Here is a 26,272-nt window from a genome sequence, read left to right as displayed (position 1 = left end):
TACAATGTCGATACTTATTAGTTTATTCACTTATTAATTTATTGTTTATACATTTTTAACCAATTCTATCACTGAAGTGCAGTACATGCACTGCAAAAAAGGTGTTTAGTCGATAAAACAGTAAATCTGAGGGAAATGATCTTGCTGCATGGACAGATAATTTACCTTGACAAGATTTCTTAAATTAAGATTGTTAAATCTAGAAAATAAGCATGTTGAACACTTAAAATAAGAAATTAACTCTTAAAACAAGATAGATTATCTAACACTTCTAAATCTAAGTTTTTTTTATATATTGGTAAGAAACAAATAATTTGCAGTGTGCAGTTCAGGGCTGGTGTTTGGGTAAGGCTGTCCAAATCAATGGAAGTCAATGAAATGTCTTAAAAAGAATAGTTGTGCAAAATGTATAAGTCTATGGGTAAATGGCCCTACTTCTCACTTGATTTATTATCTCAGTAAACATTTTCCTAATGAGTTCATGGTCTCAATTGCTACTTTTAAGTTTTCGTCACTTTGCATTTGTGTGCTTTTGTCGTAGAACTTGCTAACCAAGCTGGTTGGCTCGCACTTGTGCTTTTTAACAATGCAATGTCTATTCAGAACACAAACAAGAAATATATAAGAAAATATGTAAGAAGAACAGGTGGAATAAATATATAATACTTAAAAGGAAAACCGTGTGCAGTACTTTAAGTTATTCTTATATACACTACCGGTCAAAAGTTTTAGAACACCCCAATTTTTCCATTTTTTATTGAAATTCAAGCAGTTCAAGTCAAATGAACAGCTTGAAAGGGTCCAAAGGTAAGTGGTGAACTGCCAGAGGTAAATAAAAAAAGGTAAGCTTAACCAAAACTGAAAAATAATGTACATTTCAGAATTATACAAGTAGGCCTTTTTCAGGGAACAAGAAATGGGTTAACAACTTAACTCTATGGAGTCTTGGGCTATTTTGGCCATTTTTGAATTCTTTTCATGTCTTTGTAAGTCATTTTGTGTCTTTTTGTGCCTTTTTTTGTCATTTTGTGTCTTTTTTTAGTCATTTTGTGTCTTTTTTTGGTCATTTTGTGTCTTTTTTTTAGTCATTTTGTGTCTTTTTTGGTCATTTTGTGTCTTTTTTTGTCATTTTGTGTCTTTTTTTGTCATTTTGTGTCTTTTTTTGGTCATTTTGTGTCTTTTTTTAGTCATTTTGTGTCTTTTTTGGTCATTTTGTGTCTTTTTTTAGTCATTTTGTGTCTTTTGGTGTCTTTTTTTAGTCATTTTGTGTCTTTTTTTAGTCCTTTAGTTCAACAATAAATGTGATTTAGAATTTTTTTTTTTTTTTTTCAAAACACTATCATGCTCAATAAAGGATTTTAAATGTGCATTTATTTCAGAGTAGACTGAGACATTAAACTGCATCATTTTCAATTAAATTCTGGTAAAGTTGGTGTGTGCTAAAACTTTTGACCAGTAGTGTATATTCTAATCAGTTTGATAATCATGCTGCTGAAGTGGAGGCAGGATCGGTGCATGTTTGTGCAACAAAGCGTGCTTAATAGTAAACCCATGACTTACAAACTATCTGGAATGCAGAATCAAGTTGCATTGAGTAACAGATGTTTACTCACGGCAACACCTTGACAACCGCTCCACCGTGTTTGTCGTGCAGAGAAAGGTATACATGTGAGATCAACACTCCTTTATTTCCCTCTGCTTGTTCACTCCCTTCTTTTTCCATTTCAATAATATGGCAATGTGCAATTACATTCTATGATGGTCCTGTGTGTGTGTGTGTGTGTGTGTGTGTGTGTGTGTGCTTAATTGTGTGAATGACAACAAAACACACATGGTCTTCCTGTCTAATCCACGGAAAAGTCAACACAGTCAGCTGTGTGAATGTTTGACTGTATGTGGAAATGTGTGCATTTGTATAACCTGTACAGACACTGTGTGTAACAGACAGCTCTATAGTCAAAACCTTTGATTATGTGTGTGTTGTCACGTTTTGGTTACCTTCATGTACACACAGACCTTAGTGGGACCAGTAGGAACCAGATGCTGTAGACCAGGGGTCTCAAACTCGCAGCCCGCGGGGCAATTGCGGCCCTCGTGACGATATTTTGTGGCCCTCACCTTATTATGAAAGTTTAATGTGAGTTTTATATGAATGGCCCTTTACCGTGTTGTGTGTGGAAGGTCCCTTTGGTTACTTTTTTTAGGTAATTTTGTGTCTTTTTTTAATTATTGTGTGTCTTTTTTTAATAATTGTGTCTTTTTTTTTTTGGGTAATTTTGTGTCTTTTTTAGTATTTTTGTGTCTTTTGGTCATTTTGTGTCTTTTTAAAAAATAATTGTGTGTCTTTTTTGCTAATTATGTGTATTTTTTTTGTCATTTTGTGTCTTTTGTAAGTAATTTTGTGTCTTTTGCAGTCATTTTGTGTCTTTTTTGTCATTTTGTGGGCTTTTTTGGTAATTTTGTGTCTTTTTTTAATAATTGTGTGGGCTTTTTTGGTAATTTTGTGTCTTTTTTTAATAATTGTGTGTCGTTTTTTAATAATTGTGTCTTTTTTTGGGTAATTTTGTGTCTTTTTTAGTAATTTTGTGTCTTTTGGTCATTTTGTGTCTTTTTTTGTCTCATTTTGTGTCATTTTAAAATAATTTTGTGTCCTGTTTGTTTCTTTTTTAAGTAATTTAGTTATTTTTCTGTCATTTTGTGTCTCTTTTGGTCATTTTGTGTCTTTTTTAAAAATAATTGTGTGTCTTTTTTGCTAATTATGTGTATTTTTTTTGTCATTTTGTGTCTTTTGTAAGTAATTTTGTGTCTTTTGCAGTCATTTTGCGTCTTTTTTGTCATTTTGTGGGCTTTTTTGGTAATTTTGTGTCTTTTTTTAATAATTGTGTGTCGTTTTTTAATAATTGTGTCTTTTTTTGGGTAATTTTGTGTCTTTTTTAGTCATTTTGTGTCTTTTGGTCATTTTGTGTCTTTTTTTGTCTCATTTTGTGTCATTTTAAAATCATTTTGTGTCCTGTTTGTTTCTTTTTTAAGTAATTTAGTTATTTTTCTGTCATTTTGTGTCTCTTTTGGTCATTTTGTGTCTTTTTTAAAAATAATTGTGTCTTTTTTGCTAATTATGTGTATTTTTTTGTCATTTTGTGTCTTTTGTAAGTAATTTTGTGTCTTTTGCAGTCATTTTGTGTCTTTTTTGTCATTTTGTGGGCTTTTTTGGTAATTTTGTGTCTTTTTTTAATAATTGTGTGTCGTTTTTTAATAATTGTGTCTTTTTTTGGGTAATTTTGTGTCTTTTTTAGTAATTTTGTGTCTTTTGGTCATTTTGTGTCTTTTTCTGTCTCATTTTGTGTCATTTTAAAATAATTTTGTGTCCTGTTTGTTTCTTTTTTAAGTAATTTAGTTATTTTTCTGTCATTTTGTGTCTCTTTTGGTCATTTTGTGTCTTTTTTAAAAAATAATTGTGTGTCTTTTTTGCTAATTATGTGTATTTTTTGTCATTTTGTGTCTTTTGTAAGTAATTTTGTGTCTTTTTTGTCATTTTGTGTCTTTTGCAGTCATTTTGTGGGCTTTTTTGGTAATTTTGTGTCTTTTTTTAATAATTGTGTGTCGTTTTTTAATAATTGTGTCTTTTTTTGGGTAATTTTGTGTCTTTTTTAGTCATTTTGTGTCTTTTGGTCATTTTGTGTCTTTTTTTGTCTCATTTTGTGTCATTTTAAAATAATTTTGTGTCCTGTTTGTTTCTTTTTTAAGTAATTTAGTTATTTTTCTGTCATTTTGTGTCTCTTTAGGTCATTTTGTGTCTTTTTTAAAAAATAATTGTGTGTCTTTTTTGCTAATTATGTGTATTTTTTGTCATTTTGTGTCTTTTGTAAGTAATTTTGTGTCTTTTGCAGTCATTTTGTGTCTTTTTTGTCATTTTGTGGGCTTGTTTGGTAATTTTGTGTCTTTTAAAAAAAATTTTTTTTTAGTAATTTTGTGTCTTTTTTTAATAATTGTGTGTCTTTTTTTAATAATTGTGTGTCGTTTTTTAATAATTGTGTCTTTTTTTGGGTAATTTTGTGTCTTTTTTTAGTAATTTTGTGTCTTTTGGTCATTTTGTGTCTTTTTTTGTCTCATTTTGTGTCATTTTAAAATAATTTTGTGTCCTGTTTGTTTCTTTTTTAAGTAATTTAGTTATTTTTTTGTCATTTTGTGTCTCTTTAGGTCATTTTGTGTCTTTTTGAGTCTTTTTTGCTAATTATGTGTATTTTTTTTTGTCATTTTGTGTCTTTTGTAAGTAATTTTGTGTCTTTTGCAGTCATTTTGTGTCTTTTTTGTCATTTTGTGGGCTTTTTTGGTAATTTTGTGTCTTTTTTTGTCTCATTTTGTGTCATTTTAAAATAATTTTGTGTCCTGTTTGTTTCTTTTTTAAGTAATTTAGTTATTTTTCTGTCATTTTGTGTCTCTTTTGGTCATTTTGTGTCTTTTTTAAAAATAATTGTGTGTCTTTTTTGCTAATTATGTGTATTTTTTTGTCATTTTGTGTCTTTTGTAAGTAATTTTGTGTCTTTTGCAGTCATTTTGTGTCTTTTTTGTCATTTTGTGGGCTTTTTTGGTAATTTTGTGTCTTTTTTTTTATAATTGTGTGTCGTTTTTTTAATAATTGTGTCTTTTTTGGGTAATTTTGTGTCTTTTTTAGTAATTTTGTGTCTTTTGGTCATTTTGTGTCTTTTTTTGTCTCATTTTGTGTCATTTTAAAATAATTTTGTGTCCTGTTTGTTTCTTTTTTAAGTAATTTAGTTATTTTTCTGTCATTTTGTGTCTCCTTAGGTCATTTTGTGTCTTTTTTAAAAATAATTGTGTGTCTTTTTTGCTAATTATGTGTATTTTTTTGTCATTTTGTGTCTTTTGTAAGTAATTTTGTGTCTTTTGCAGTCATTTTGTGTCATTTTAAAATAATTTTGTGTCCTGTTTGTTTCTGTCATTTTGTGTCTCTTTTGGTCATTTTGTGTCTTTTTTAAAAAATAATTGTGTGTCTTTTTTGCTAATTATGTGTATTTTTTTGTCATTTTGTGTCTTTTGCAGTCATTTTGTGTCTTTTTTGTCATTTTGTAGGCTTTTTTGGTAATTTTGTGTCTTTTTTTAATAATTGTGTGTCGTTTTTTAATAATTGTGTCTTTTTTTGGGTAATTTTGTGTCTTTTTTAGTCATTTTGTGTCTTTTGGTCATTTTGTGTCTTTTTTTGTCCCATTTTGTGTCTTGTTTGTTTCTTTTTTAAGTAATTTAGTTATTTTTCTGTCATTTTGTGTCTCTTTAGGTCATTTTGTGTCTTTTTTAAAAAATAATTGTGTGTCTTTTTTGCTAATTATGTGTATTTTTTTGTCATTTTGTGTCTTTTGTAAGTAATTTTGTGTCTTTTGCAGTCATTTTGTGTCTTTTTTGTCATTTTGTGGGCTTGTTTGGTAATTTTGTGTCTTTTAAAAAAAATTTTTTTTTAGTAATTTTGTGTCTTTTTTTAATAATTGTGTGTCTTTTTTTAATAATTGTGTGTCGTTTTTTAATAATTGTGTCTTTTTTTGGGTAATTTTGTGTCTTTTTTAGTAATTTTGTGTCTTTTGGTCATTTTGTGTCTTTTTTTGTCTCATTTTGTGTCATTTTAAAATAATTTTGTGTCCTGTTTGTTTCTTTTTTAAGTAATTTAGTTATTTTTCTGTCATTTTGTGTCTCCTTAGGTCATTTTGTGTCTTTTTTAAAAATAATTGTGTGTCTTTTTTGCTAATTATGTGTCTTTTGCAGTCATTTTGTGTCTTTTGTAAGTAATTTTGTGTCTTTTGCAGTCATTTTGTGTCTTTTTTGTCATTTTGTGGGCTTTTTTGGTAATTTTGTGTCTTTTTTTAATAATTGTGTGTCGTTTTTTAATAATTGTGTCTTTTTTTTGGGCAATTTTGTGTCTTTTTTTAGTAATTTTGTGTCTTTTGGTCATTTTGTGTCTTTTTTTGTCTCATTTTGTGTCATTTTAAAATAATTTTGTGTCCTGTTTGTTTCTTTTTTAAGTAATTTAGTTATTTTTTTGTCATTTTGTGTCTCTTTAGGTCATTTTGTGTCTTTTTGAGTCTTTTTTGCTAATTATGTGTATTTTTTTTTGTCATTTTGTGTCTTTTGTAAGTAATTTTGTGTCTTTTGCAGTCATTTTGTGTCTTTTTTGTCATTTTGTGGGCTTTTTTGGTAATTTTGTGTCTTTTTTTGTCTCATTTTGTGTCATTTTAAAATAATTTTGTGTCCTGTTTGTTTCTTTTTTAAGTAATTTAGTTATTTTTCTGTCATTTTGTGTCTCTTTTGGTCATTTTGTGTCTTTTTAAAAAAATAATTGTGTGTCTTTTTTGCTAATTATGTGTATTTTTTTGTCATTTTGTGTCTTTTGCAGTCATTTTGTGTCTTTTTTGTCATTTTGTAGGCTTTTTTGGTAATTTTGTGTCTTTTTTTAATAATTGTGTGTCGTTTTTTAATAATTGTGTCTTTTTTTGGGTAATTTTGTGTCTTTTTTAGTCATTTTGTGTCTTTTGGTCATTTTGTGTCTTTTTTTGTCCCATTTTGTGTCTTGTTTGTTTCTTTTTTAAGTAATTTAGTTATTTTTCTGTCATTTTGTGTCTCTTTAGGTCATTTTGTGTCTTTTTTAAAAAATAATTGTGTGTCTTTTTTGCTAATTATGTGTATTTTTTTGTCATTTTGTGTCTTTTGTAAGTAATTTTGTGTCTTTTGCAGTCATTTTGTGTCTTTTTTGTCATTTTGTGGGCTTTTTTGGTAATTTTGTGTCTTTTTTTTTATAATTGTGTGTCGTTTTTTTAATAATTGTGTCTTTTTTGGGTAATTTTGTGTCTTTTTTAGTAATTTTGTGTCTTTTGGTCATTTTGTGTCTTTTTTTGTCTCATTTTGTGTCATTTTAAAATAATTTTGTGTCCTGTTTGTTTCTTTTTTAAGTAATTTAGTTATTTTTCTGTCATTTTGTGTCTCCTTAGGTCATTTTGTGTCTTTTTTAAAAATAATTGTGTGTCTTTTTTGCTAATTATGTGTATTTTTTTGTCATTTTGTGTCTTTTGTAAGTAATTTTGTGTCTTTTGCAGTCATTTTGTGTCATTTTAAAATAATTTTGTGTCCTGTTTGTTTCTGTCATTTTGTGTCTCTTTTGGTCATTTTGTGTCTTTTTTAAAAAATAATTGTGTGTCTTTTTTGCTAATTATGTGTATTTTTTTGTCATTTTGTGTCTTTTGCAGTCATTTTGTGTCTTTTTTGTCATTTTGTAGGCTTTTTTGGTAATTTTGTGTCTTTTTTTAATAATTGTGTGTCGTTTTTTAATAATTGTGTCTTTTTTTGGGTAATTTTGTGTCTTTTTTAGTCATTTTGTGTCTTTTGGTCATTTTGTGTCTTTTTTTGTCCCATTTTGTGTCTTGTTTGTTTCTTTTTTAAGTAATTTAGTTATTTTTCTGTCATTTTGTGTCTCTTTAGGTCATTTTGTGTCTTTTTTAAAAAATAATTGTGTGTCTTTTTTGCTAATTATGTGTATTTTTTTGTCATTTTGTGTCTTTTGTAAGTAATTTTGTGTCTTTTGCAGTCATTTTGTGTCTTTTTTGTCATTTTGTGGGCTTGTTTGGTAATTTTGTGTCTTTTAAAAAAAATTTTTTTTTAGTAATTTTGTGTCTTTTTTTAATAATTGTGTGTCTTTTTTTAATAATTGTGTGTCGTTTTTTAATAATTGTGTCTTTTTTTGGGTAATTTTGTGTCTTTTTTAGTAATTTTGTGTCTTTTGGTCATTTTGTGTATTTTTTTGTCATTTTGTGTCTTTTGTAAGTAATTTTGTGTCTTTTGCAGTCATTTTGTGTCTTTTTTGTCATTTTGTGGGCTTTTTTGGTAATTTTGTGTCTTTTTTTAATAATTGTGTGTCGTTTTTTAATAATTGTGTCTTTTTTTTGGGCAATTTTGTGTCTTTTTTTAGTAATTTTGTGTCTTTTGGTCATTTTGTGTCTTTTTTTGTCTCATTTTGTGTCATTTTAAAATAATTTTGTGTCCTGTTTGTTTCTTTTTTAAGTAATTTAGTTATTTTTTTGTCATTTTGTGTCTCTTTAGGTCATTTTGTGTCTTTTTGAGTCTTTTTTGCTAATTATGTGTATTTTTTTTTGTCATTTTGTGTCTTTTGTAAGTAATTTTGTGTCTTTTGCAGTCATTTTGTGTCTTTTTTGTCATTTTGTGGGCTTTTTTGGTAATTTTGTGTCTTTTTTTGTCTCATTTTGTGTCATTTTAAAATAATTTTGTGTCCTGTTTGTTTCTTTTTTAAGTAATTTAGTTATTTTTCTGTCATTTTGTGTCTCTTTTGGTCATTTTGTGTCTTTTTTAAAAATAATTGTGTGTCTTTTTTGCTAATTATGTGTATTTTTTTGTCATTTTGTGTCTTTTGTAAGTAATTTTGTGTCTTTTGCAGTCATTTTGTGTCTTTTTTGTCATTTTGTGGGCTTTTTTGGTAATTTTGTGTCTTTTTTTTATAATTGTGTGTCGTTTTTTTAATAATTGTGTCTTTTTTGGGTAATTTTGTGTCTTTTTTAGTAATTTTGTGTCTTTTGGTCATTTTGTGTCTTTTTTTGTCTCATTTTGTGTCATTTTAAAATAATTTTGTGTCCTGTTTGTTTCTTTTTTAAGTAATTTAGTTATTTTTCTGTCATTTTGTGTCTCTTTTGGTCATTTTGTGTCTTTTTTAAAAATAATTGTGTGTCTTTTTTTGCTAATTATGTGTATTTTTTTTGTCATTTTGTGTCTTTTGTAAGTAATTTTGTGTCTTTTGCAGTCATTTTGTGGGCTTTTTTGGTAATTTTGTGTCTTTTTTTTTAATAATTGTGTGTCGTTTTTTAATAATTGTGTCTTTTTTTGGGTAATTTTGTGTCTTTTTTAGTAATTTTGTGTCTTTTGGTCATTTTGTGTCTTTTTTTGTCTCATTTTAAAATAATTTTGTGTCCTGTTTGTTTCTTTTTTAAGTAATTTAGTTATTTTTCTGTCATTTTGTGTCTTTTTTAAAAATAATTGTGTGTCTTTTTTGCTAATTATGTGTATTTTTCTGTCATTTTGTGTCTTTTGTAAGTAATTTTGTGTCTTTTGCAGTCATTTTTTGTCTTTTTAGTCATTTCGTGGGCTTTTTTGGTAATTTTGTGTCTTTTTAAAAACATTTTTTTTTAGTAATTTTGTGTCTTTTTTTTGGTCATTTTGATACTGCCTCCAGCGGCCCCCAGGTAATTTGACTTTGAGACCCCTGCTGTAGACCCTACAGCGCACAGGTACCCCCAGGTGAAAACAGCCAAACAGAAGCAGTGTTGCCAACTCCTCAGTAAGGAAAGTAGCTATTGGCTGTCCTAAACGTCGCTATAAGTCACAAAATGACGTCTCACCTAATTTGCATAATTGACCATGTGCCTGTGAATGCAATGGGCGCTGTAGGAGAGAGGAATAATGTCGTACGAGAGACAAAAAGAGAGTAAAAAACAACCTAAATTTGTTTGGAACTACAAATGCACTGTCTTCTGTTAAGAAGATTAAGAACAAGTCTCCAAAAGTGTCCAGTAACACCAGAAAAAGACGCTAGAGGGGTCTGAAAAGTCACTAAATAGAGAAACTCTCAAGGCAATTTAGCTTTAGCTTTAAGTGCTAATGTCTGACTGCTATTATGCAACAGTTTACTCACATCACACTTTCACACAGTACTTTTCTACTGATGCTAACCAATCTCAACCTGGTCTCACAGGAATCCGTGAAATAGCCACGGATTCGCTTAACTCAAAATCCGTGAAACTGACACGGATTTCGCTACAATGCAAGTTAATGACAGTCATATCCCGTGGCTATTCCAACATACAAAGTGATTATGTACATTCACTCAACATATATTCAACATATATTCAACATATATTTCTCGCTAGAAATGGGATCAAAATCCATTTTTATGCAGAAACTAAGTCAAAAAAAAATTTCAAGTAAAAATGACAGAACTGTCCGCCATGTTTTTTGTTCTGACCACCGGGACCTTGAAAGTCACGTGACTTGGAGCAAACCAATAGGAACAAATATCCATGGAATAGCCACGGGATATGACTGTCATTAACTTGCATTGTAGCGAAATCCGTGTCAGTTTCACGGAAATTTTAGTGATTCCGTGGCTGTGACAGAGTGTCCATCTGTTTTGATCCTAATGAATGAACTGGGCTAAGCTAAGTGCTAGCCAAGTGGCGCCGCGCGCCAGGGCGATTGAGTGCACGCATTGAGACGCAAGAGGTCTGTATCAACTCGTCTTACTTGACCGAATAACATGTTTTAATATGAAAAAACGGTGGAGTGTTCCTTTAAAGACATGGGTATAGATATTTGAATGTGAGGAGGCAGAGAGAACAGTCTGTGTCAATGCAAACACCACATACACAATAACAGTATGTTCTGGGTCTGAGTGGTTCAAGCTGCTCCATGACAATACAAAGGATTCAACTTTTTCATTGTCACATTTGCATTTCATCGCCTTCTTCTTTATATTCCTTCTGTTGTTTACATGTGGGCTGGAAGGAGCTTAAGCAGCAGGAGCAGATGAAGAAGGACAGATGGAAAAGGGGAAGAAAGAGGAGAGAGACTCAATTACAGTGATAATCTTCACCTGCTGGCTGGGAGTCATGCTCGTTTGATTTCACATTACAGAGTTCTCGCCTCCGACAGCTTCCAGCCTGATGAACGGACAGTACACTCAGTCAGGGAGCTGCGAAGCTTTATAAGGCTTTATAAGCTCCCTCTGTGTCTGCCGCCACATGGGGCGGCTTTTACCTAACTGATCGACTCCAAACAAACAGGAGGGGGGCTGAAGGAGGAGAGGAAGGAGTAGTAAAAGGAAGGGGGAGAATGGACGGAGAGGAGGAAAAACAAGACTGGGGAGAAATTAAATAGGGGATGAAAAAAAGATCAGAGGAGGGTAAGAGGAGTGGTGGGGGGTAGATGACTAGATGAAGTGGAGAGGAAAAGGAATTAAGGAATCAAAATAGAGGAGAGGAGATATGTAGAGGATATTTAAACAGCAAGAGGAGAGGACAGAGGAGGAACAACAAGAGGTGAACAAAGGGAAAGAATGAGAGGACAGTGAAAAATGGCAAGAAGGAAATGGATAGAAGACTCAAAGAAATGAGAAGGGAAAAGAAGAAAAGAGAGGACAGCAAAGGAGGGAGCAGGAGGAGAAAAAGAAAGGAGGAGGAGGAGGGGGAGAAGGAAAAATATGAAAGGGAAAAGAAAAGAAAGGCAGGGGTGAGAGAAGGGAAGGATAAAAGTATAGGGAAAGGAAAATGTGGAAAACAAAAGAAAAGGATGAGAGAAAGGGAAGAGAAAGGAAGAAAAGAGAAAATGGGGAACCAAAAAGAGAAAGAGGAGAGAGAAAATGAGACAATGGAAATGAAAAGGAAGAGAGGAGAAGAAGAGAGGAGGGAAAAGAAGAGAAAATGATGGAGGAAAGAAAGAGATGGAGAAGAGAAAAGACAAACATAGAGGGAAGGGGGAGAAGAAGAAAAAATATATATATATATGTATATATATGTGTGTGTGTGTGTATGTATATATAGATACTATATGTATATGTGTGTGTATGTTTACATAGATACTATATGTATATGTGTGTGTGTATGTTTATATAGATACTATATGTATATATGTGTGTGTATGTTTATATAGATACTATATGTATATGTGTGTGTGTATGTATATATAGATACTATATGTATATGTGTGTGTGTATGTATATGTATATACTATATGCATGTATATATATATATATAATTTTTATTTTTGCAGGAGTTTTATTCATGCTTGTTCTGTCAAAGCATATTGTCTAATTTTATTTCTCTTTTACATGTCAACCAACCAGTTTTATGATATTAAATGTAATGTAAGGCTTTCTGCAGTGATGCAGGTGTAAACAGTCTTTAAAGGCAGTAAAACAACGACTCACAGTTCACGTCTGCTGTTATACACGACTTACAGACCTGTCAATCAACTGAGGAATGAGAATCGTGTGAATGTAGTAGTAATGTGACACTTTAACTTACATTTGAGTTTTTATTTTATGGCAATAAATGTGACGACTAAGGAAAACTACGAGCATTATATTTATGATAGTCGTCACATTTATTGCCATGAAATCAAAACTCAAATGTAAATTAAAGTGTAAACAACATGTGTCTAAAGTGACCCGGCTAAGTTTTTATTTTCTTTATCTTTGCAATAACTTAATTTCATCTTTCAGTATTCCCTCAATTAACTTGTTTTTGGTCATCATGCATCCGCATTTTTTTGTTTTCATTTCTTACTTTTTGAATAAAAACCCTTTTTTCCACTACGCTTCTAATGCACAAAGTCATTTTTGACCCATGTGTCTAATGATACAAAAAATATTTTTCTTCATAACGTTTGAAAGGAAAAATGGATATAATGATCTGTTGTAATAATAATAATAATAATAATAAAAGTTATTCAAACACACAGCCAGCATAAAATAACATTTTTGACCCTTGTTGTGCATCAGAAGGTTAATAAAATCAGCCAGTAGGTGTCACTGTGGAGCAACACAGTATTAGTTTACTACAAAATAAAAAAAAATAAAATAAAAAATAAACCATATCATGTGTTGCTGCAGGTTCAAATTGTAAGTTTTTCATAGATTTCTGCTTGTGAATATCATCTAATTGTGAGAAACCATATAGTTGCATCATCTATCCTGTATCAGTGGGTTTTGAACTTCATTTCCCATGATGCACTGGGAAGGGTTAGAGGTTATCTGGACTTGTGTTGTTCTCCCCAGCAACTGCACCCTTCTTTCACTGAAAAAAACAGACCTTTGCACTTAATATTGTGCAATATTGTTGATCTTTGACAAACATAGATGAGAGCTGCTGGTCTGAGCGACCCGGCCGCCGCTCGAGACACTAATCCCGGGGAAAGCCCGCTCTCTGTGCCGCTGGACTGCTGCGGAGGACTCAACAACGTCGATTATTCGAAGGTAAAACTGAACCGGTTGACTCCAGAGCTAGTGTTAACGGCTAACGGTCAGGTGAGTCGGTTAAAGCGCTCACACACACACACACAGTCAGCCGAGCTCCGGGCTGAGAGTCGCTGTTTTTTTCTTTTGCTGAGCTCGTGACAGCCGGAAAACAGGCGGTACAGTCGTGTGTTTCAAAATAAAAGCATGGTGTTCTGCAAGACCGGGTGTGGAGCTCAAGCAATGTCCAAGCATGATTCAGTTTAACCCTATAAAGCCTGAACCATTAAATAATTGCCAAAAAAATCTTTTTTTTTGCTTATTGAACCTGCTGACAGATCATTTAAAAAAAAAATCTAAAAACAATAGGCGTATATGATTTTAATTTGTATCATATTTGATACATCAGTTCTTTTTGTGCAATTTGTTGCTCACAGTTTGTTTTTCTTGAACTAACAAAAACATATACAACCCAACATTTTTAACCTTTTAAGACTTTACTTTCTTTTAACATTTTCCTGCAAAATGCAAAATATTTTTTTCCATATAACACATCGTACATCTGCTGATATGAAGTTTTCACGCAGCAATGACTGATCCACCAGTGGAACCTGCGTATCATTTTTGCTATATCTTGTATTTTTGTGCAATTTGTTGCTCAGTTGTTGTTTTTTTCAACACGTCAGGTTTATTAGGAAAAAAACATCACACTGATTATGTATAGGTCTCAAAAACTTGTGTATCAAATATGATACACTTGGCTTTATAGGGTTAAAAAGCGGTACAAACACATGGTTTTCACAAGGTACAGGGAGGAAGAAGGGCTTTAACAACCGGGTGTTTTCATAAATTATAAATTATTCATGTATTTGTTTATGTAATCTATTTCTCTTCAAAAAAAAAAAAAAAAATTGTATTTATTTATTTTTTGTAAATATGTATTATTTAAATATGTGTTTAGGGGGAAAAAAAAGTGTTAACTGAGTAGTGGAGAAGGTTTAAATAAGCATATGCTTCATCCTACTCCTTTTCGGACATGTTGCGTTCACATTACAGCGTTTGTTTTGACTATTGCTATTTTTTGTTTTGTTTTGATTATTCTCATTGGATGTATTTGTTTTTGTGTTTACTTTGTTGTGTTACTCGCACATGTTCGAAATAAAAAAGCTGAACTGAACCGACAGTTTTTAAGCAGTGCAAGGTATGCTACCTATTCTACCCTACAAAGTCTAACTGCAGTAACTACACAAAGGGTAAAACTGAGAAAAAAATGTTTTAATTTTTTTTTTAACTGGCCAGCCAAATGGGTAATAGGTCGGTTATCAGTGGTGGAAAGTAACTAAGTACATTTACTCAAGTACTGTACTTAAGTACAATTTTGAGATATTTGTACTTTACTTGAGTATTTCCATTTTATGTTACTTTATACTTCTACTTCACTACATTTTGAGGCAAATATTGTACTTTTTACTCCACTATATTTAGCTGACAGCTTTAGTTACTTTTCAGTTCAAGATTTAACATAAAAACATAATTAATATGAAATGTTTGCTAACATGTTAACATGTTTTAAATTGTAAATGTTTTAAGTAGTAAAAATGAGCCTTACCTTGGGAAAATTAAAGCGGTCCGTACATAAATGCATCAAAAATAATAATCCAAAAACATATTTTTAGAATATATGAAACACTCTGAGTGGGTCCATTCTGCAAAACGAGTACTTTTACTTTTGATACTTTAAGTACATTTTGATGCTGATCCTTCTGTACTTTTACTTCAGTAAGTTTTGAATGCAGGACTTTTACTTGTAGTGGAGTAATTTCACAGTGTGGTATTAGTACTTTTACTTAAGTAAGAGATCTGAATACTTTTTCCACCACTGTCGGTTATTGATAAGACACTTATTTCTACATGTATTAGATAGATAGATAGATAGAGAGAGAGAGAGAGAGAGAGAGAGAGAGAGAGAGAGAGAGAGAGAGAGAGAGAGAGAGAGAGAGAGAGAGAGAGAGAGAGAGAGAGAGAGAGAGATAGATAGATAGATAGATGGACTTTATTTATCCCAAGCTGGGAAATTACAGTGTAGCAGCAGCATTACACACAGAGACAATAACAACACAATTAAATAAAAAGAACAACCTAGGCATACTTCAAGCAATAAAATATAAAAATACAATAAAAATACAATAAAATATAAAGTGTCTAAAGAAGGAGTAGAATAGAATTCCAGTGCAGAATAAATATGAATTTACAGTATAAAAATGTTGGTGCTATAAAACAAATAAGGTGCAATGAACAGTGTGCATAAAAACACATAAAGTGCATAGACAGTATGTAATGAACCAGGTTATTATTTGTTATTATTATTATTTCTACATGTATTAGATAGATAGATAGATAGATAGATAGATAGATAGATAGATAGATAGATAGATATACTTTATTCATCCCAAGCTGGGAAATGACAGTGTAGCAGCAGCATTACACACAGAGACAATAACAACACAATTAAATAAAAAGAACAACCTAGGCATACTTCAAGCAATAAAATATAAAAATACAATAAAATGTAATGTAAAAATAAAAATAAAGTGTCTAAAGAAGGAGTATGTATTAAGGAATAGAATTCCAGTGCAGAATAAATATGAATATGCAGTATAAAAATGTTGGTGCTATGAAACAAATAAGGTGCAATGAACAGTGTGCATAACGACGGTATGTAATGAACCAGGCTATTTGTTATTGTACAGTGTGATGGCATGTGGCAGGAAAGATTTTTTATATCTGGAATTGATGATGTAATTTTTATGCAAAAATGTAGTTACTGCACTCTGGTTTTGCTGTAAAACGTTCTAATAGTAGGTAATAACGCAAAATAATAATAATAAATAAATAAAAAAGGAAAAAACAGAGTGCAGTAACTACAATGTTGTTGTCTTCTTTAAGCTTTTATATTTAGCTTTCAGTGAATAAACATTTTCATATTGATTTTGTTATAAGTGTATTTAAAATTATTTAACAACTCTATTCAAAGAGCTGGTATTTTAGACTTAATATTATAAAGTAATGTTATATTTTAGTCTTAATAAAATTTTATCTCACTTTTTTACTTAATCACTAATATTAATAATAGGGGTAATTTCCCTTTCAAATAAACTTATAATTTCTATTATTGTTGTCTTCACTATTTAACACAATGAAGAAATACAAGGCTGTATTGTATCACAGTGGATTTTGTAGTTATTGCAATTTTTCATATCATTATTTCTCTGAAATAAAGCAAAATTTGAATCTAAAATTTTGTCACAAGATAAAACAGACATCAAGGAGTTCATCTTTTAGTTATAACTCAATTTTGACCAACAATGTAGTTACTGCAGTTAGACTTTGTAGGGCAGAATGCACCATACACATTCTATTGTTTCAAACTGTATAATTATATTTAGTACTGGTGGCTGTTTGGCCCCTTGTAGCCTCAACACTGATATAAAAACATAAAGCATTGAAACCAAACTGAGGTCATTGGGCCTCAGGACTTCCTTTGTTGCTCTCCATCTCTGGCGTCAGCAGCCACAAGCTTGAAAACCACACACAGCTCTCCAGTGTAACAGAACCAATACCAGTCTATGCTTTTCCAACTTACATCACTCACTGAAATCATTTTTATGCCAATGTGCCATGCATGCGTGCTAGGGCTGCACAATTAACCGAATTTTAACGATTAAATTAGCCTGCAATGTTTCCATTTTAAAATGCAGCTCTCCTGCATATCTAATCAATCACTTTCTACACCAGTAGTCCACCAACCACCAGGGGCTAGAAACATTTTATCAAGTGAAGAAGAGGCATGGCCACTTTTAAAAGGGTCCCTGCGCCTCTGACCTCAACATATCTAAATGGGAATGGGTTCTATGGGTACCCACAAGACTCCCCAGGCATGCACACTTTATGCTAATCCCATGCAGTTTGGGGCAAAGCCATGCAGTTTTATGCATGCGGTATAAAATTGTTATTTAAACGTATTCTTCAAATTGTAATCGTGATCATAATGTTGGCCGCCACGATTAAATTAACCTGATTGTCGGTGATATTTCCATTTTAAAATGCGGCTCTCCTGCAGATCTAATCAATCACTTTCTACACCAGTAGTCCACCAACCACCAGGGGGCGGGGCCGCTTTTCTACCCTGAAAAAAGCCTGGTTGCTGATTGGATAGAACGGCTAAGCAGGATGTGACGTAGTACAACACGCGCCATTTGTAAAAGCTGGGGAAGCAGTGTTGTCAACTTAGCAACTTTGTTGCTATATTTAGCGACTTTTCAGACCCCCTTAGTGACTATTTTACAAAAAAGCGACTGGCGACAAATCCAGCGACTTTTTCTGGTGTTATTGGAGACTTTTGGAGACTCGTTCTTACTCTTCTTAACAAGCCGCCGGCCCCCGCGGCTCGTTAAGAAGAGTAAGAACGAGTCGAAGTGGCACAGTCCTCCTGCAGCAGTCTCTCCCAGCTGCAGAGCCGGAGGGGATGTTAACCCCTTAGCGTCCAGTCTGCAAATTGCTAATAGGCTAACAGTTAGCTCTGTATCAGTACAGTGTGTATGTGCTAACAGGCTAACAGTTAGCTCTGTAGCAGTACAGTGTGTATGTGCTAACAGGCTAACAGTTAGCTCTGTAGCAGTACAGTGTGTATGTGCAAACAGGCTAACAGCTAGCTCTGTATCAGTACAGTGTGTATGTGCTAATAGGCTAACAGTTAGCTCTGTAGCAGTACAGTGTGTATGTGCTAACAGGCTAACAGTTAGCTCTGTATCAGTACAGTGTGTATGTGCTAACAGGCTAACAGTTAGCTCTGTATCAGTACAGTGTGTATGTGCTAACAGGCTAACGGTTAGCTCTGTATCAATACAGTGTGTATGTGCTAACAGGCTAACAGCTAGCTCTGTATCAGTACAGTGTGTATGTGCTAATAGGCTAACAGTTAGCTCTGTAGCAGTACAGTGTGTATGTGCTAACAGGCTAACAGTTAGCTCTGTAGCAGTACAGTGTGTATGTGCAAACAGGCTAACAGCTAGCTCTGTATCAGTACAGTGTGTATGTGCTAATAGGCTAACAGTTAGCTCTGTAGCAGTACAGTGTGTATGTGCTAACAGGCTAACAGTTAACTCTGTAGCAGTACAGTGTGTATGTGCTAATAGGCTAACAGTTAGCTCTTTAGCAGTACAGTGTGCATGTGCTAACAGGCTAGCAGTTAGCTCTGTATCAGTACAGTGTGTATGTGCTAACAGGCTAACAGTTAGCTCTGTATCAGTACAGTGTGTATGTGCTAACAGGCTAACAGTTAGCTCTGTAGCAGTACAGTGTGTATGTGCTAACAGGCTAACAGTTAGCTCTGTAGCAGTACAGTGTGTATGTGCTAACAGGCTAACAGTTAGCTCTGTAGCAGTACAGTGTGTATGTGCTAACAGGCTAACAGTTAGCTCTGTAGCAGTACAGTGTGTATGTGCTAACAGGCTAACAGTTAGCTCTGTAGCAGTACAGTGTGTATGTGCTAACAGGCTAACAGTTAGCTCTGTAGCAGTACAGTGCGTATGTGCTGCTGCTGCAGGAGGTGTTCACTTAGCGATCTCTGTTTGTTTACAACAAGCACCAGACACTAAAAACTGTTCCTATTGTTTGTTTAAAAGTAGTGCAATAAAAATACAGATGTTTTCCCTAACATGATTAATAATTGTGATTAGTAATCGTGATTACAATATTGATCAAAATAATCGTGATTATCATTTTGGCCGTAGTCGTGCAGCCCTATGAAAGGGTTTGTGTTAAACAATTTATAAGGCTACAGATTTGCTAGCTAGAACATCTGTGACGTAGAAGTCATGTGACCATTGTGTAGTTCAATATAGCAGTATTTTACTTTCATCAGCTGCATTAACGCCTCCAACATCATAAACGTATTCAGAAATGTGTTTATCACAGAGCTTGTTTTTTGCCATGAAAGACCAATGCAAAAATCCAATAGGTAAATTTTCAATAGACCCCATGGTAACCAAGTACATTTACTCAAGTACTGTACTTAAGTACAATTTTGAGGTACTTGTACTTTACTTGAGTATTCCAATTTTATGTAACTTTATGCTTCTACTCCACTACATTTTGAGGCAAATATTTTACTTTTTACTCCATTACATTTAGCTGACAGATTTAGTTATTTTGCAGTTATTTTTAACATAAAAACATGATAAATTTAAAGTTAGACATTTTGTTTTTATTAAACCTCATAACAGTATATAAGGCAGTTAAAATTAACCCTATCTTTACAAAACTAAAATGCTGCTTACATAAATGCATCAATAAAAAAAATCTTATATATTTGGAATATATAAAACAATCTCAGTGGGTCCATTCTGCAAAACGAGTACTTTTACTTTTGATACTTAAAGTACATTTTGATGCTGATACTTTTATACTTTTACTTAAGTAAGTTACGAAAGCAGGACTTTTACTTCACTTCATTACTTTTACGTCATTTTTACAGTGTGGTATCAGTACTTTTACTGAAGTAAAGGATCTGAATACTTTTTCCACCACTGGCATACACTATAATTTTCTAAAAATTTGCACTGAATTTGGAAGAAAACCTTGCTAATGTTTCTATTCATGTGAAGACCTCTGCCATCATTCTATAACCGTCCATCTCTAAATAATAATATGTTTTCTATGCATTCATGGCTGTTTCTCTCAGATGGACCTGACGCTGATGGAAGGAATGCTAAAACGCATCAATTTCCATGACTCCAGCTTCTGTGTGGCAGTGATCGCCATCATCTTCAACCCGTTGTTCTGGAACATGGTAAGGGATACTGTTACTAAATACTCATGGAGAACATTTTGTGGTGCACAAACGTTGTCTGGTTTAGAGGTCTGTGGCGAAGAAATTGTAAAATCAAGACAATTTCTGTTTGATTGGCTAAAAAAGTTCAAACCTTCCAGACACCATTCTCCTGATTGGATATTGGTTGTGTACAAGAAAATTATCTTGTACAATTGTGTTGAAGTGAACATGCAGCCTAGTGTCTCTTTTCTACCCAACTTTGATGAGGCAGTTTTGATTACGCAATATTTTCAATTCAGGACATCACACATGTGATTCATTGGTGTGAAAACCAATGGGGGCATCCAACGATCCCCCATTGGTTTTCACACCAATGACGTTGGAGCCAAGGTTATTATAGTTAACTAAAACTAACAAAATAACGAAAACTAGAATTGAAAAAACATTTTCATTAACTGAAATAAAAGAGTTTTTAAAAAAATGATAACTGAAACTGTATTTTGTGGTTACAAAATTAACTAAAATTATAGTGAAAATGTCCTTCGTTTTCATCTTCGTAAACCTTTTTGGTTGATATGAAATCTATTTAATCTATCTGGTTTTATGAGTTAATAAACTTATTGGGGCTGAGATGGATCAGACAAAGGAAATAAAGGAAACATTTATTGTGACCTTATTGAATCTGGCACCCAACACATAGCCCATTACAAAAAATAAAACTAACACTAAAACTAATAAAAACTACACTAAAACTAAGCCTTTTCCAAAAAATAAAAACTAATTAAAACTAGCAAATTCACTCTAAAAACACGTTAAAACGAACTGAATTTGAAAACAAAAAATCACAATGAAATTGAAACTAAAACTAATGAAAAAATCCAAAACTGCCTTCTTTATACTGCCAATAACTCAGTTAACTAGAGCAGCTATTCTCAACCTTGGGGTCGGGACCCCAATTGGGGTCGTGAGATGATTTCTGGGGGTTGCCAAATCATTTTGTTAGTCAGCTCTGTCTCCACTGTGTTAAAGTGTTCATGTGTTTTAGTCTTTTTGGTCATTTTGTGTCTTTTTTTTAGTCATTTTGTGTCTTTTTGGGTCATTTTGGTCGTTTTGTGTCTTTTTTTTAGTCATTTTGTGTCTTTTTGGGTCATTTTGTGTCTTTTTTTGGTCATTTTGTGTCTTTTTAGGTCATCTTGTGTCTTTTTTTAATCATTTTGTGTCTTTTTTTTATCATTTTGTGGTCAATTTGTGTCTTTTTTGGTCATTTTGTTTCCTTTTTTTGGTCATTTTGTGTCTTCTTTTGGTCATTTTGTTTCCTTTTTTTTGGTCATTTTGTGTCTTTTTTTGTTCATTTTGTGTCTTTTTTGGTCATTTTGTGTCTTTTTTGATCATTTTGTGGTCAATTTGTGTCTTTTTTGGGTGATCTGAACTGTGTTCATTGAGCGGGGGTCACGGACAACATGCATGTTAAATTGGGGGTCGCGACTCAAAAAGGTTGAGAACTACTGAACTAGAGGATGAAACCAAATGAGAATTTGAGTGTTATGAACTAAAGCTGTGAAAACTGTTTATCTGCCCATTATCTAACATAGTCATTGATGTTAATCCATCTTTGTCCAAATCAAGGCAACTGTCCCGCCGGCGCCCCTGATCCTGATAGAGCTGTCCCTTCTGTTTATCACAGAGACAAGATGGCTACATATCACACATCTTATCTTCATAGTTTTGGATCATGATTAGGCAATCAAGACTGATTATAGTTGATATCTAAAAGACTATCCATGACATAATATTGCTTGTCAGTATCAGGCCATAAAGAATGTTGGTGTTTGGCATGTGATAGTTGCAATGCAGTGTAAAAGCACTGTAAAAACAGTGACTTCATCTGTTTTACTTGAAATGCTCAAGATGAAGAGGCAGTTTAAATATCTTGTTTTTGATAACAACAGATCATTATTTCCATTTTGTCTCTCATACTTTATGAAGAAAAAATGTTTTTGTATTATAACATAGCTAACTACTTGGCTAAGTAGCTTGCTAAGCTAACTATTTAGCCAAGAAGAGTAGTTAGCTTAACAAGCTACTTAGCTAAATACTTAGCCAAGCAGAGTAGTTAGCTTTACAAGCTACTTAGCTTAACACTTAGCCAAGAAGTTAGCTAAGTAGTAGCTTAACAAGCTATTTAGCTAAAAAATGGATATGATCATTTTTCACCCATGTTATCCATTAGAAGTTTAGTGACACAAAAAGGGATTTTAATCAAAAATGAAAAAAGGAAAACATAAAATTAGGATGTATGATGATCAAAAACAAACTAACTAAGGAAAACCTGGAATACTGAATGATGAAAATCATTTATTGCAAAAATGTAGAACATAAACATACTTAGTCAAGAAGTTAGCCAATTAGTTAGCTTAGCAAGCTACTTAGCTAAAAAATGGATATGGGTCATTTTTGACCCATGTTGTGCATCAAAGGGTTAATTCATTTTTGAATGCAACACTTTTACTTGTAGTTGAGTAATTTCGCAGTGTGGTATTAGTACTTTTAAGGGATCTGAATACTTCTTCATAGCAGTATCTCCACTCTAGCCTTAAAACTGAGTCGACTGCAGCCTCCAGACGGTCTAGTTAAGGGGTCAGAAGGGGGTCCTAACATATCAAGTGCTATGCAGTTGAGTCATACGTCTTAAGTCACATCTTCCTCAGTGATGGGGTTTACTTAGTGAATCATACCAACACTTCAGTCTAATCGTTATGCTTGGAGTCTTACATGACTCTGCAATTAACTTGAATTAGTCATATTACGAAAAAATCCTCTTTACCTTTATTCCTCACCCACATTCTTTAAGTGGCATTTTGCTGTCATACAAGTGCTCTGTTAATTAGAATGTAGTTGCTCATAATAAAGAATGGACAAACTTCATATGTTTTACCACTAGTGTGACAAAGACTCTGAGTAAGTGAGTGAAATAAAATTAAACAGGATAAAAACCAAGACACTGCAATTTAATAATTGTGTTCCATCTAGATAGATAGATAGATAGATAGATAGATAGATAGTACAATAAAATACAATAGAATAAAATACTAAAATACTGAATAAATAAAAACAACAATAGAAAAAACACACAGTAGGACACTTAAGAAGTTAAAAAGAAGATCAGTTGGTAGGTAAGGTACAGTGGCAAGATGATGGTAATAATGTTATTGTGACTAGACGTTATATTGTAATAGTACAGTATATAATAATAATAATAGTAATAATAATAATAATAATAAGATAATATAATGATAATAATAATAAGGCCGTATAATAATAGTACTAAATCACAGTATATCGTAATAATAGTAATGGCAGCCACAGTATATGTATATAATAATAATAATAATAATAATAATAATAATAATAATAATAGTAGCAGTACACTGTAAAAATGTCCCGTTGTTTTTACGTCAGCTGTGGTTACCAGAATATTTCCGTAAAAAATACAGTACATATGTCAACATCTTTACAGAACAACTTTTAAAGTTGTAGATTAAACCGTCCTTTACTGCTAATTTAACAGGATGATGCTGCTTTCATACTAATTATTTATGCAAAATTTACATGCAGAATTTGCTTATTTTGCATTGAATACCAGTAAATTAACATTCAGTTATTATTTATTGTACACTGAATACCAGTAACATTTACAAGTTGTTCTGTAAAGTTGTTTACATTTGTATTGTATTTTTTGCAGAATTATTCTGGTAACCACAGCTGCCATTTTTTTTCTGTAAAAGCAGCATAATTTTTTTTACAGTGTAGTAGTAGTAATAATAATAATAATAATAATAATAACATAGCAATGTGTGATATGTTTAGCCTGTGCAGTGTGTGCATACATACATAACATAATATATAAAATATATTATATATATATAGAAGATCAAAAGGTCAAAAGTTTTAGAACAACCCAATTTTTCCATTTTTTTATTGAAATTCAAGCAGTTCAAGTCAAATGAACAACTTGAAAGGGTCCAAAGGTAAGTGGTGAACTGCCAGAGGTAAATAAAAAAAGGTAAGCTTAACCAAAACTGGAAAATAATGTACATTTCAGAATTATACAAGTAGGCCTTTTTCAGGGAACAAGAAATGGGTTAACAACTTAACTCTATGGAGTCTTGGGCTATTTTGTCCATTTTTGAATTCTTTTCATGTCTTTGTAAGTCATTTTGTGTTTTTTTGGTGTCTTTTTTTTCATTTTGTGTCTTTTTTTTGGTCATTTTGTGTCTTTTTTTAGTCCTTTAGTCCAACATAAAATGTGATTTTGAATCTTTTTTTTTACTTTCAAAACACTATCATGCTCAATAAAGAATTTTAAATGTTGCAAATGTGCATTAATTTCAGAGTACACTGAGACATTAAACTGCATCATTTTCAATTAAATTCTGGAAAAGTTAGTGTGTTCTAAAACTTTTGACCAGTAGTGTATGTGCATTGAAATACTTGACTATACAAGATATATGTACAATAGATAATATACTAAGAGTATAAGAATATATTAATAAGTAGAATGTGCAAAAGGACAAGAATATTGTGTAAATATGATATATAATATCAATACGATTAATACATATAATGTTGTGACATTAACTACATAAGGTTAAAGGCTATAGAATGATTGGTTAATACTGGTGTCATTTACTGGCTGCTTTTAAACTTCAGCTTCACTTTGAGCTTCAACAGGTTCATTTTATATCCTGATTCTCCATTTACCTTTAATGGTGACTCCGTTGACCATCAGCCCGCCAACACACACACACACACACACACACACACACACACACACACACACACACATACACACACAGCAGCTCTCTCCTTACAAAAGAGAAGCCAATTATATGCATTAAAGTAAATGTCTCTGAGGTGCTTTTGGCCTTACACATGATCCCAAATCACCCTTTTTGTGCATTTTGCTGGAAGATAATGTCTAAATGGCTGTAATGTGGGCTCTCCAGGCAAACAGCATTAGGACTGATGGAACTTAGTGAGAGGCGGCTTTCATCTCATCTGTTTGAGCTATAGTGCTCTTTTATCCTTTGGTTTTATTGAACTACCATCCCTAATAATAGAGACACATTTGGGATTTGTCTTTGCGCCTAAAAAAAGCTATTTATATTTCTCATCACATGTCTTTAACATGTGACAGTTCAAACAAGTCCTGATGGGATTTTGGAAATAAATCTATTTCATCAGGGTGCTAACTTCTGCACCTCTGTCCCTGCACCCCTGGTACCAGGAACATGTTGATTTATGCCGATGACATTTTGAAGAAAGGTAAAGAACGCTCCTCACCAACATTTGTTCTCGTCACACTGTCTTGTTTCATGGCACAGTGTGTGCTGCATGTGCTGTGCCGGTGCTGTGCTCCTGATAGTGCTGAAGGTTTAGCATGTTAGTGATCAAAAAAGGGAAAATGTTGAGCTAGAATGGCACTCGGGGAGTTTGATATTGCAAATGCACGTTGACATGGTATTTGGATGGTCCAGAGTCGTTCTTCCGTATTCAGTGTGTTCATGAGCTTATCATGAGCAAGTCCTAATGGAAATACAAGAATAAGATAAAAAAAAAAGTTATAATAGGATTGGATTTTTCACAAGTTTTAGTTTTAATTTCGTTTGTTTAATTTTTCTTTTCAAGTTTAGTTTTTAGTTTTTGAAAATGCTTAGTTTTAGTTTAGTTTTTATTAGTTTTAGTGTTAGTTTTAGTTTATTTGGAATGGGGTATGTGGTGCAAGATTCAATTATTTTGTGTCTTTTTTTGGTCATTTTGTGGACAATTTGTGTCTTTTTTGGTCATTTTCTGTCTTTTTTTTGGTCATTTTCTGTCATTTTTGGTCATTTTGTTTCCTTTTTGGGTGATCTGAACTATGCGTGTGAGATTGTGTTCAGTGAGCGGGGGTTGCGGACAACATGCATGTTAAATTGGGGGTCCGCACAAGGAAGAAGATTGGTTTGGTGGATGGTTCCTTGAATTATTTTTTTCCCTTCGGCTTATCCACGAGTGTTGTGCCGCCGACATGTTTGCTCAAGTGCACTTCGGATTACCATAATAGCTAAACGGTTTACGCTATCGGAAAATTTCCAATGTTTTCTGAAAGCTGAGAAGTTCCTCTTTACAGCCAACATGGAGTCATTACGGTAATTTCACTCGTGCTTCTCCTGGAAGCCCACAAAGCAGGAATACACACACTCAGCGGCGGAGAAATAGAAACACTGGATCACGTATGAAAAAAGTTGACAAAGACGAAAAGGAAGGACATTTTCACTATAATTTCAGTTAGTTTTAGTTAGTTTTGTAACCACCAGGGGCCGGCGGCTCGTTAAGAAGAACAAGAACGAATCGAAGCAGCACAGTCCTGCTAATAGGCTAACAGTTAGCTC

At 32.6% G+C, this 26,272-nt stretch overlaps 1 protein-coding gene across 3 annotated transcripts in view; it reads left to right on the top strand.

Moving 5' to 3' along the window:
• Positions 1-12,809: 12,809 nt before the first annotated feature.
• pemt (phosphatidylethanolamine N-methyltransferase) overlaps positions 12,810-26,272 on the top strand; it is a 139,877-nt gene continuing 126,414 nt past the window's right edge. For 2 of the 3 annotated variants that reach the window (XR_009389374.1, XM_059324128.1), the window contains exons 1-2: positions 12,810-13,081; positions 19,752-19,859. Coding sequence is in view for 2 of the 3 variants with exons in the window: in XM_059324128.1 (XP_059180111.1) it covers positions 12,914-13,081; positions 19,752-19,859 (276 nt within the window). In the remaining variant the exon portion in view is untranslated. The remainder of the gene's footprint in view (positions 13,082-19,751; positions 19,860-26,272) is intronic. The other variant, XM_059324129.1, reaches the window with a different exon arrangement.

Source organism: Centropristis striata, chromosome 21, assembly GCF_030273125.1.
Source record: "Centropristis striata isolate RG_2023a ecotype Rhode Island chromosome 21, C.striata_1.0, whole genome shotgun sequence".
Classification (NCBI taxonomy): Eukaryota; Metazoa; Chordata; class Actinopteri; order Perciformes; family Serranidae; genus Centropristis; species Centropristis striata.
The sequence above is the reverse complement of the archived record's forward strand: the minus strand, read 5'-3'. Positions and strand labels throughout refer to the sequence as shown.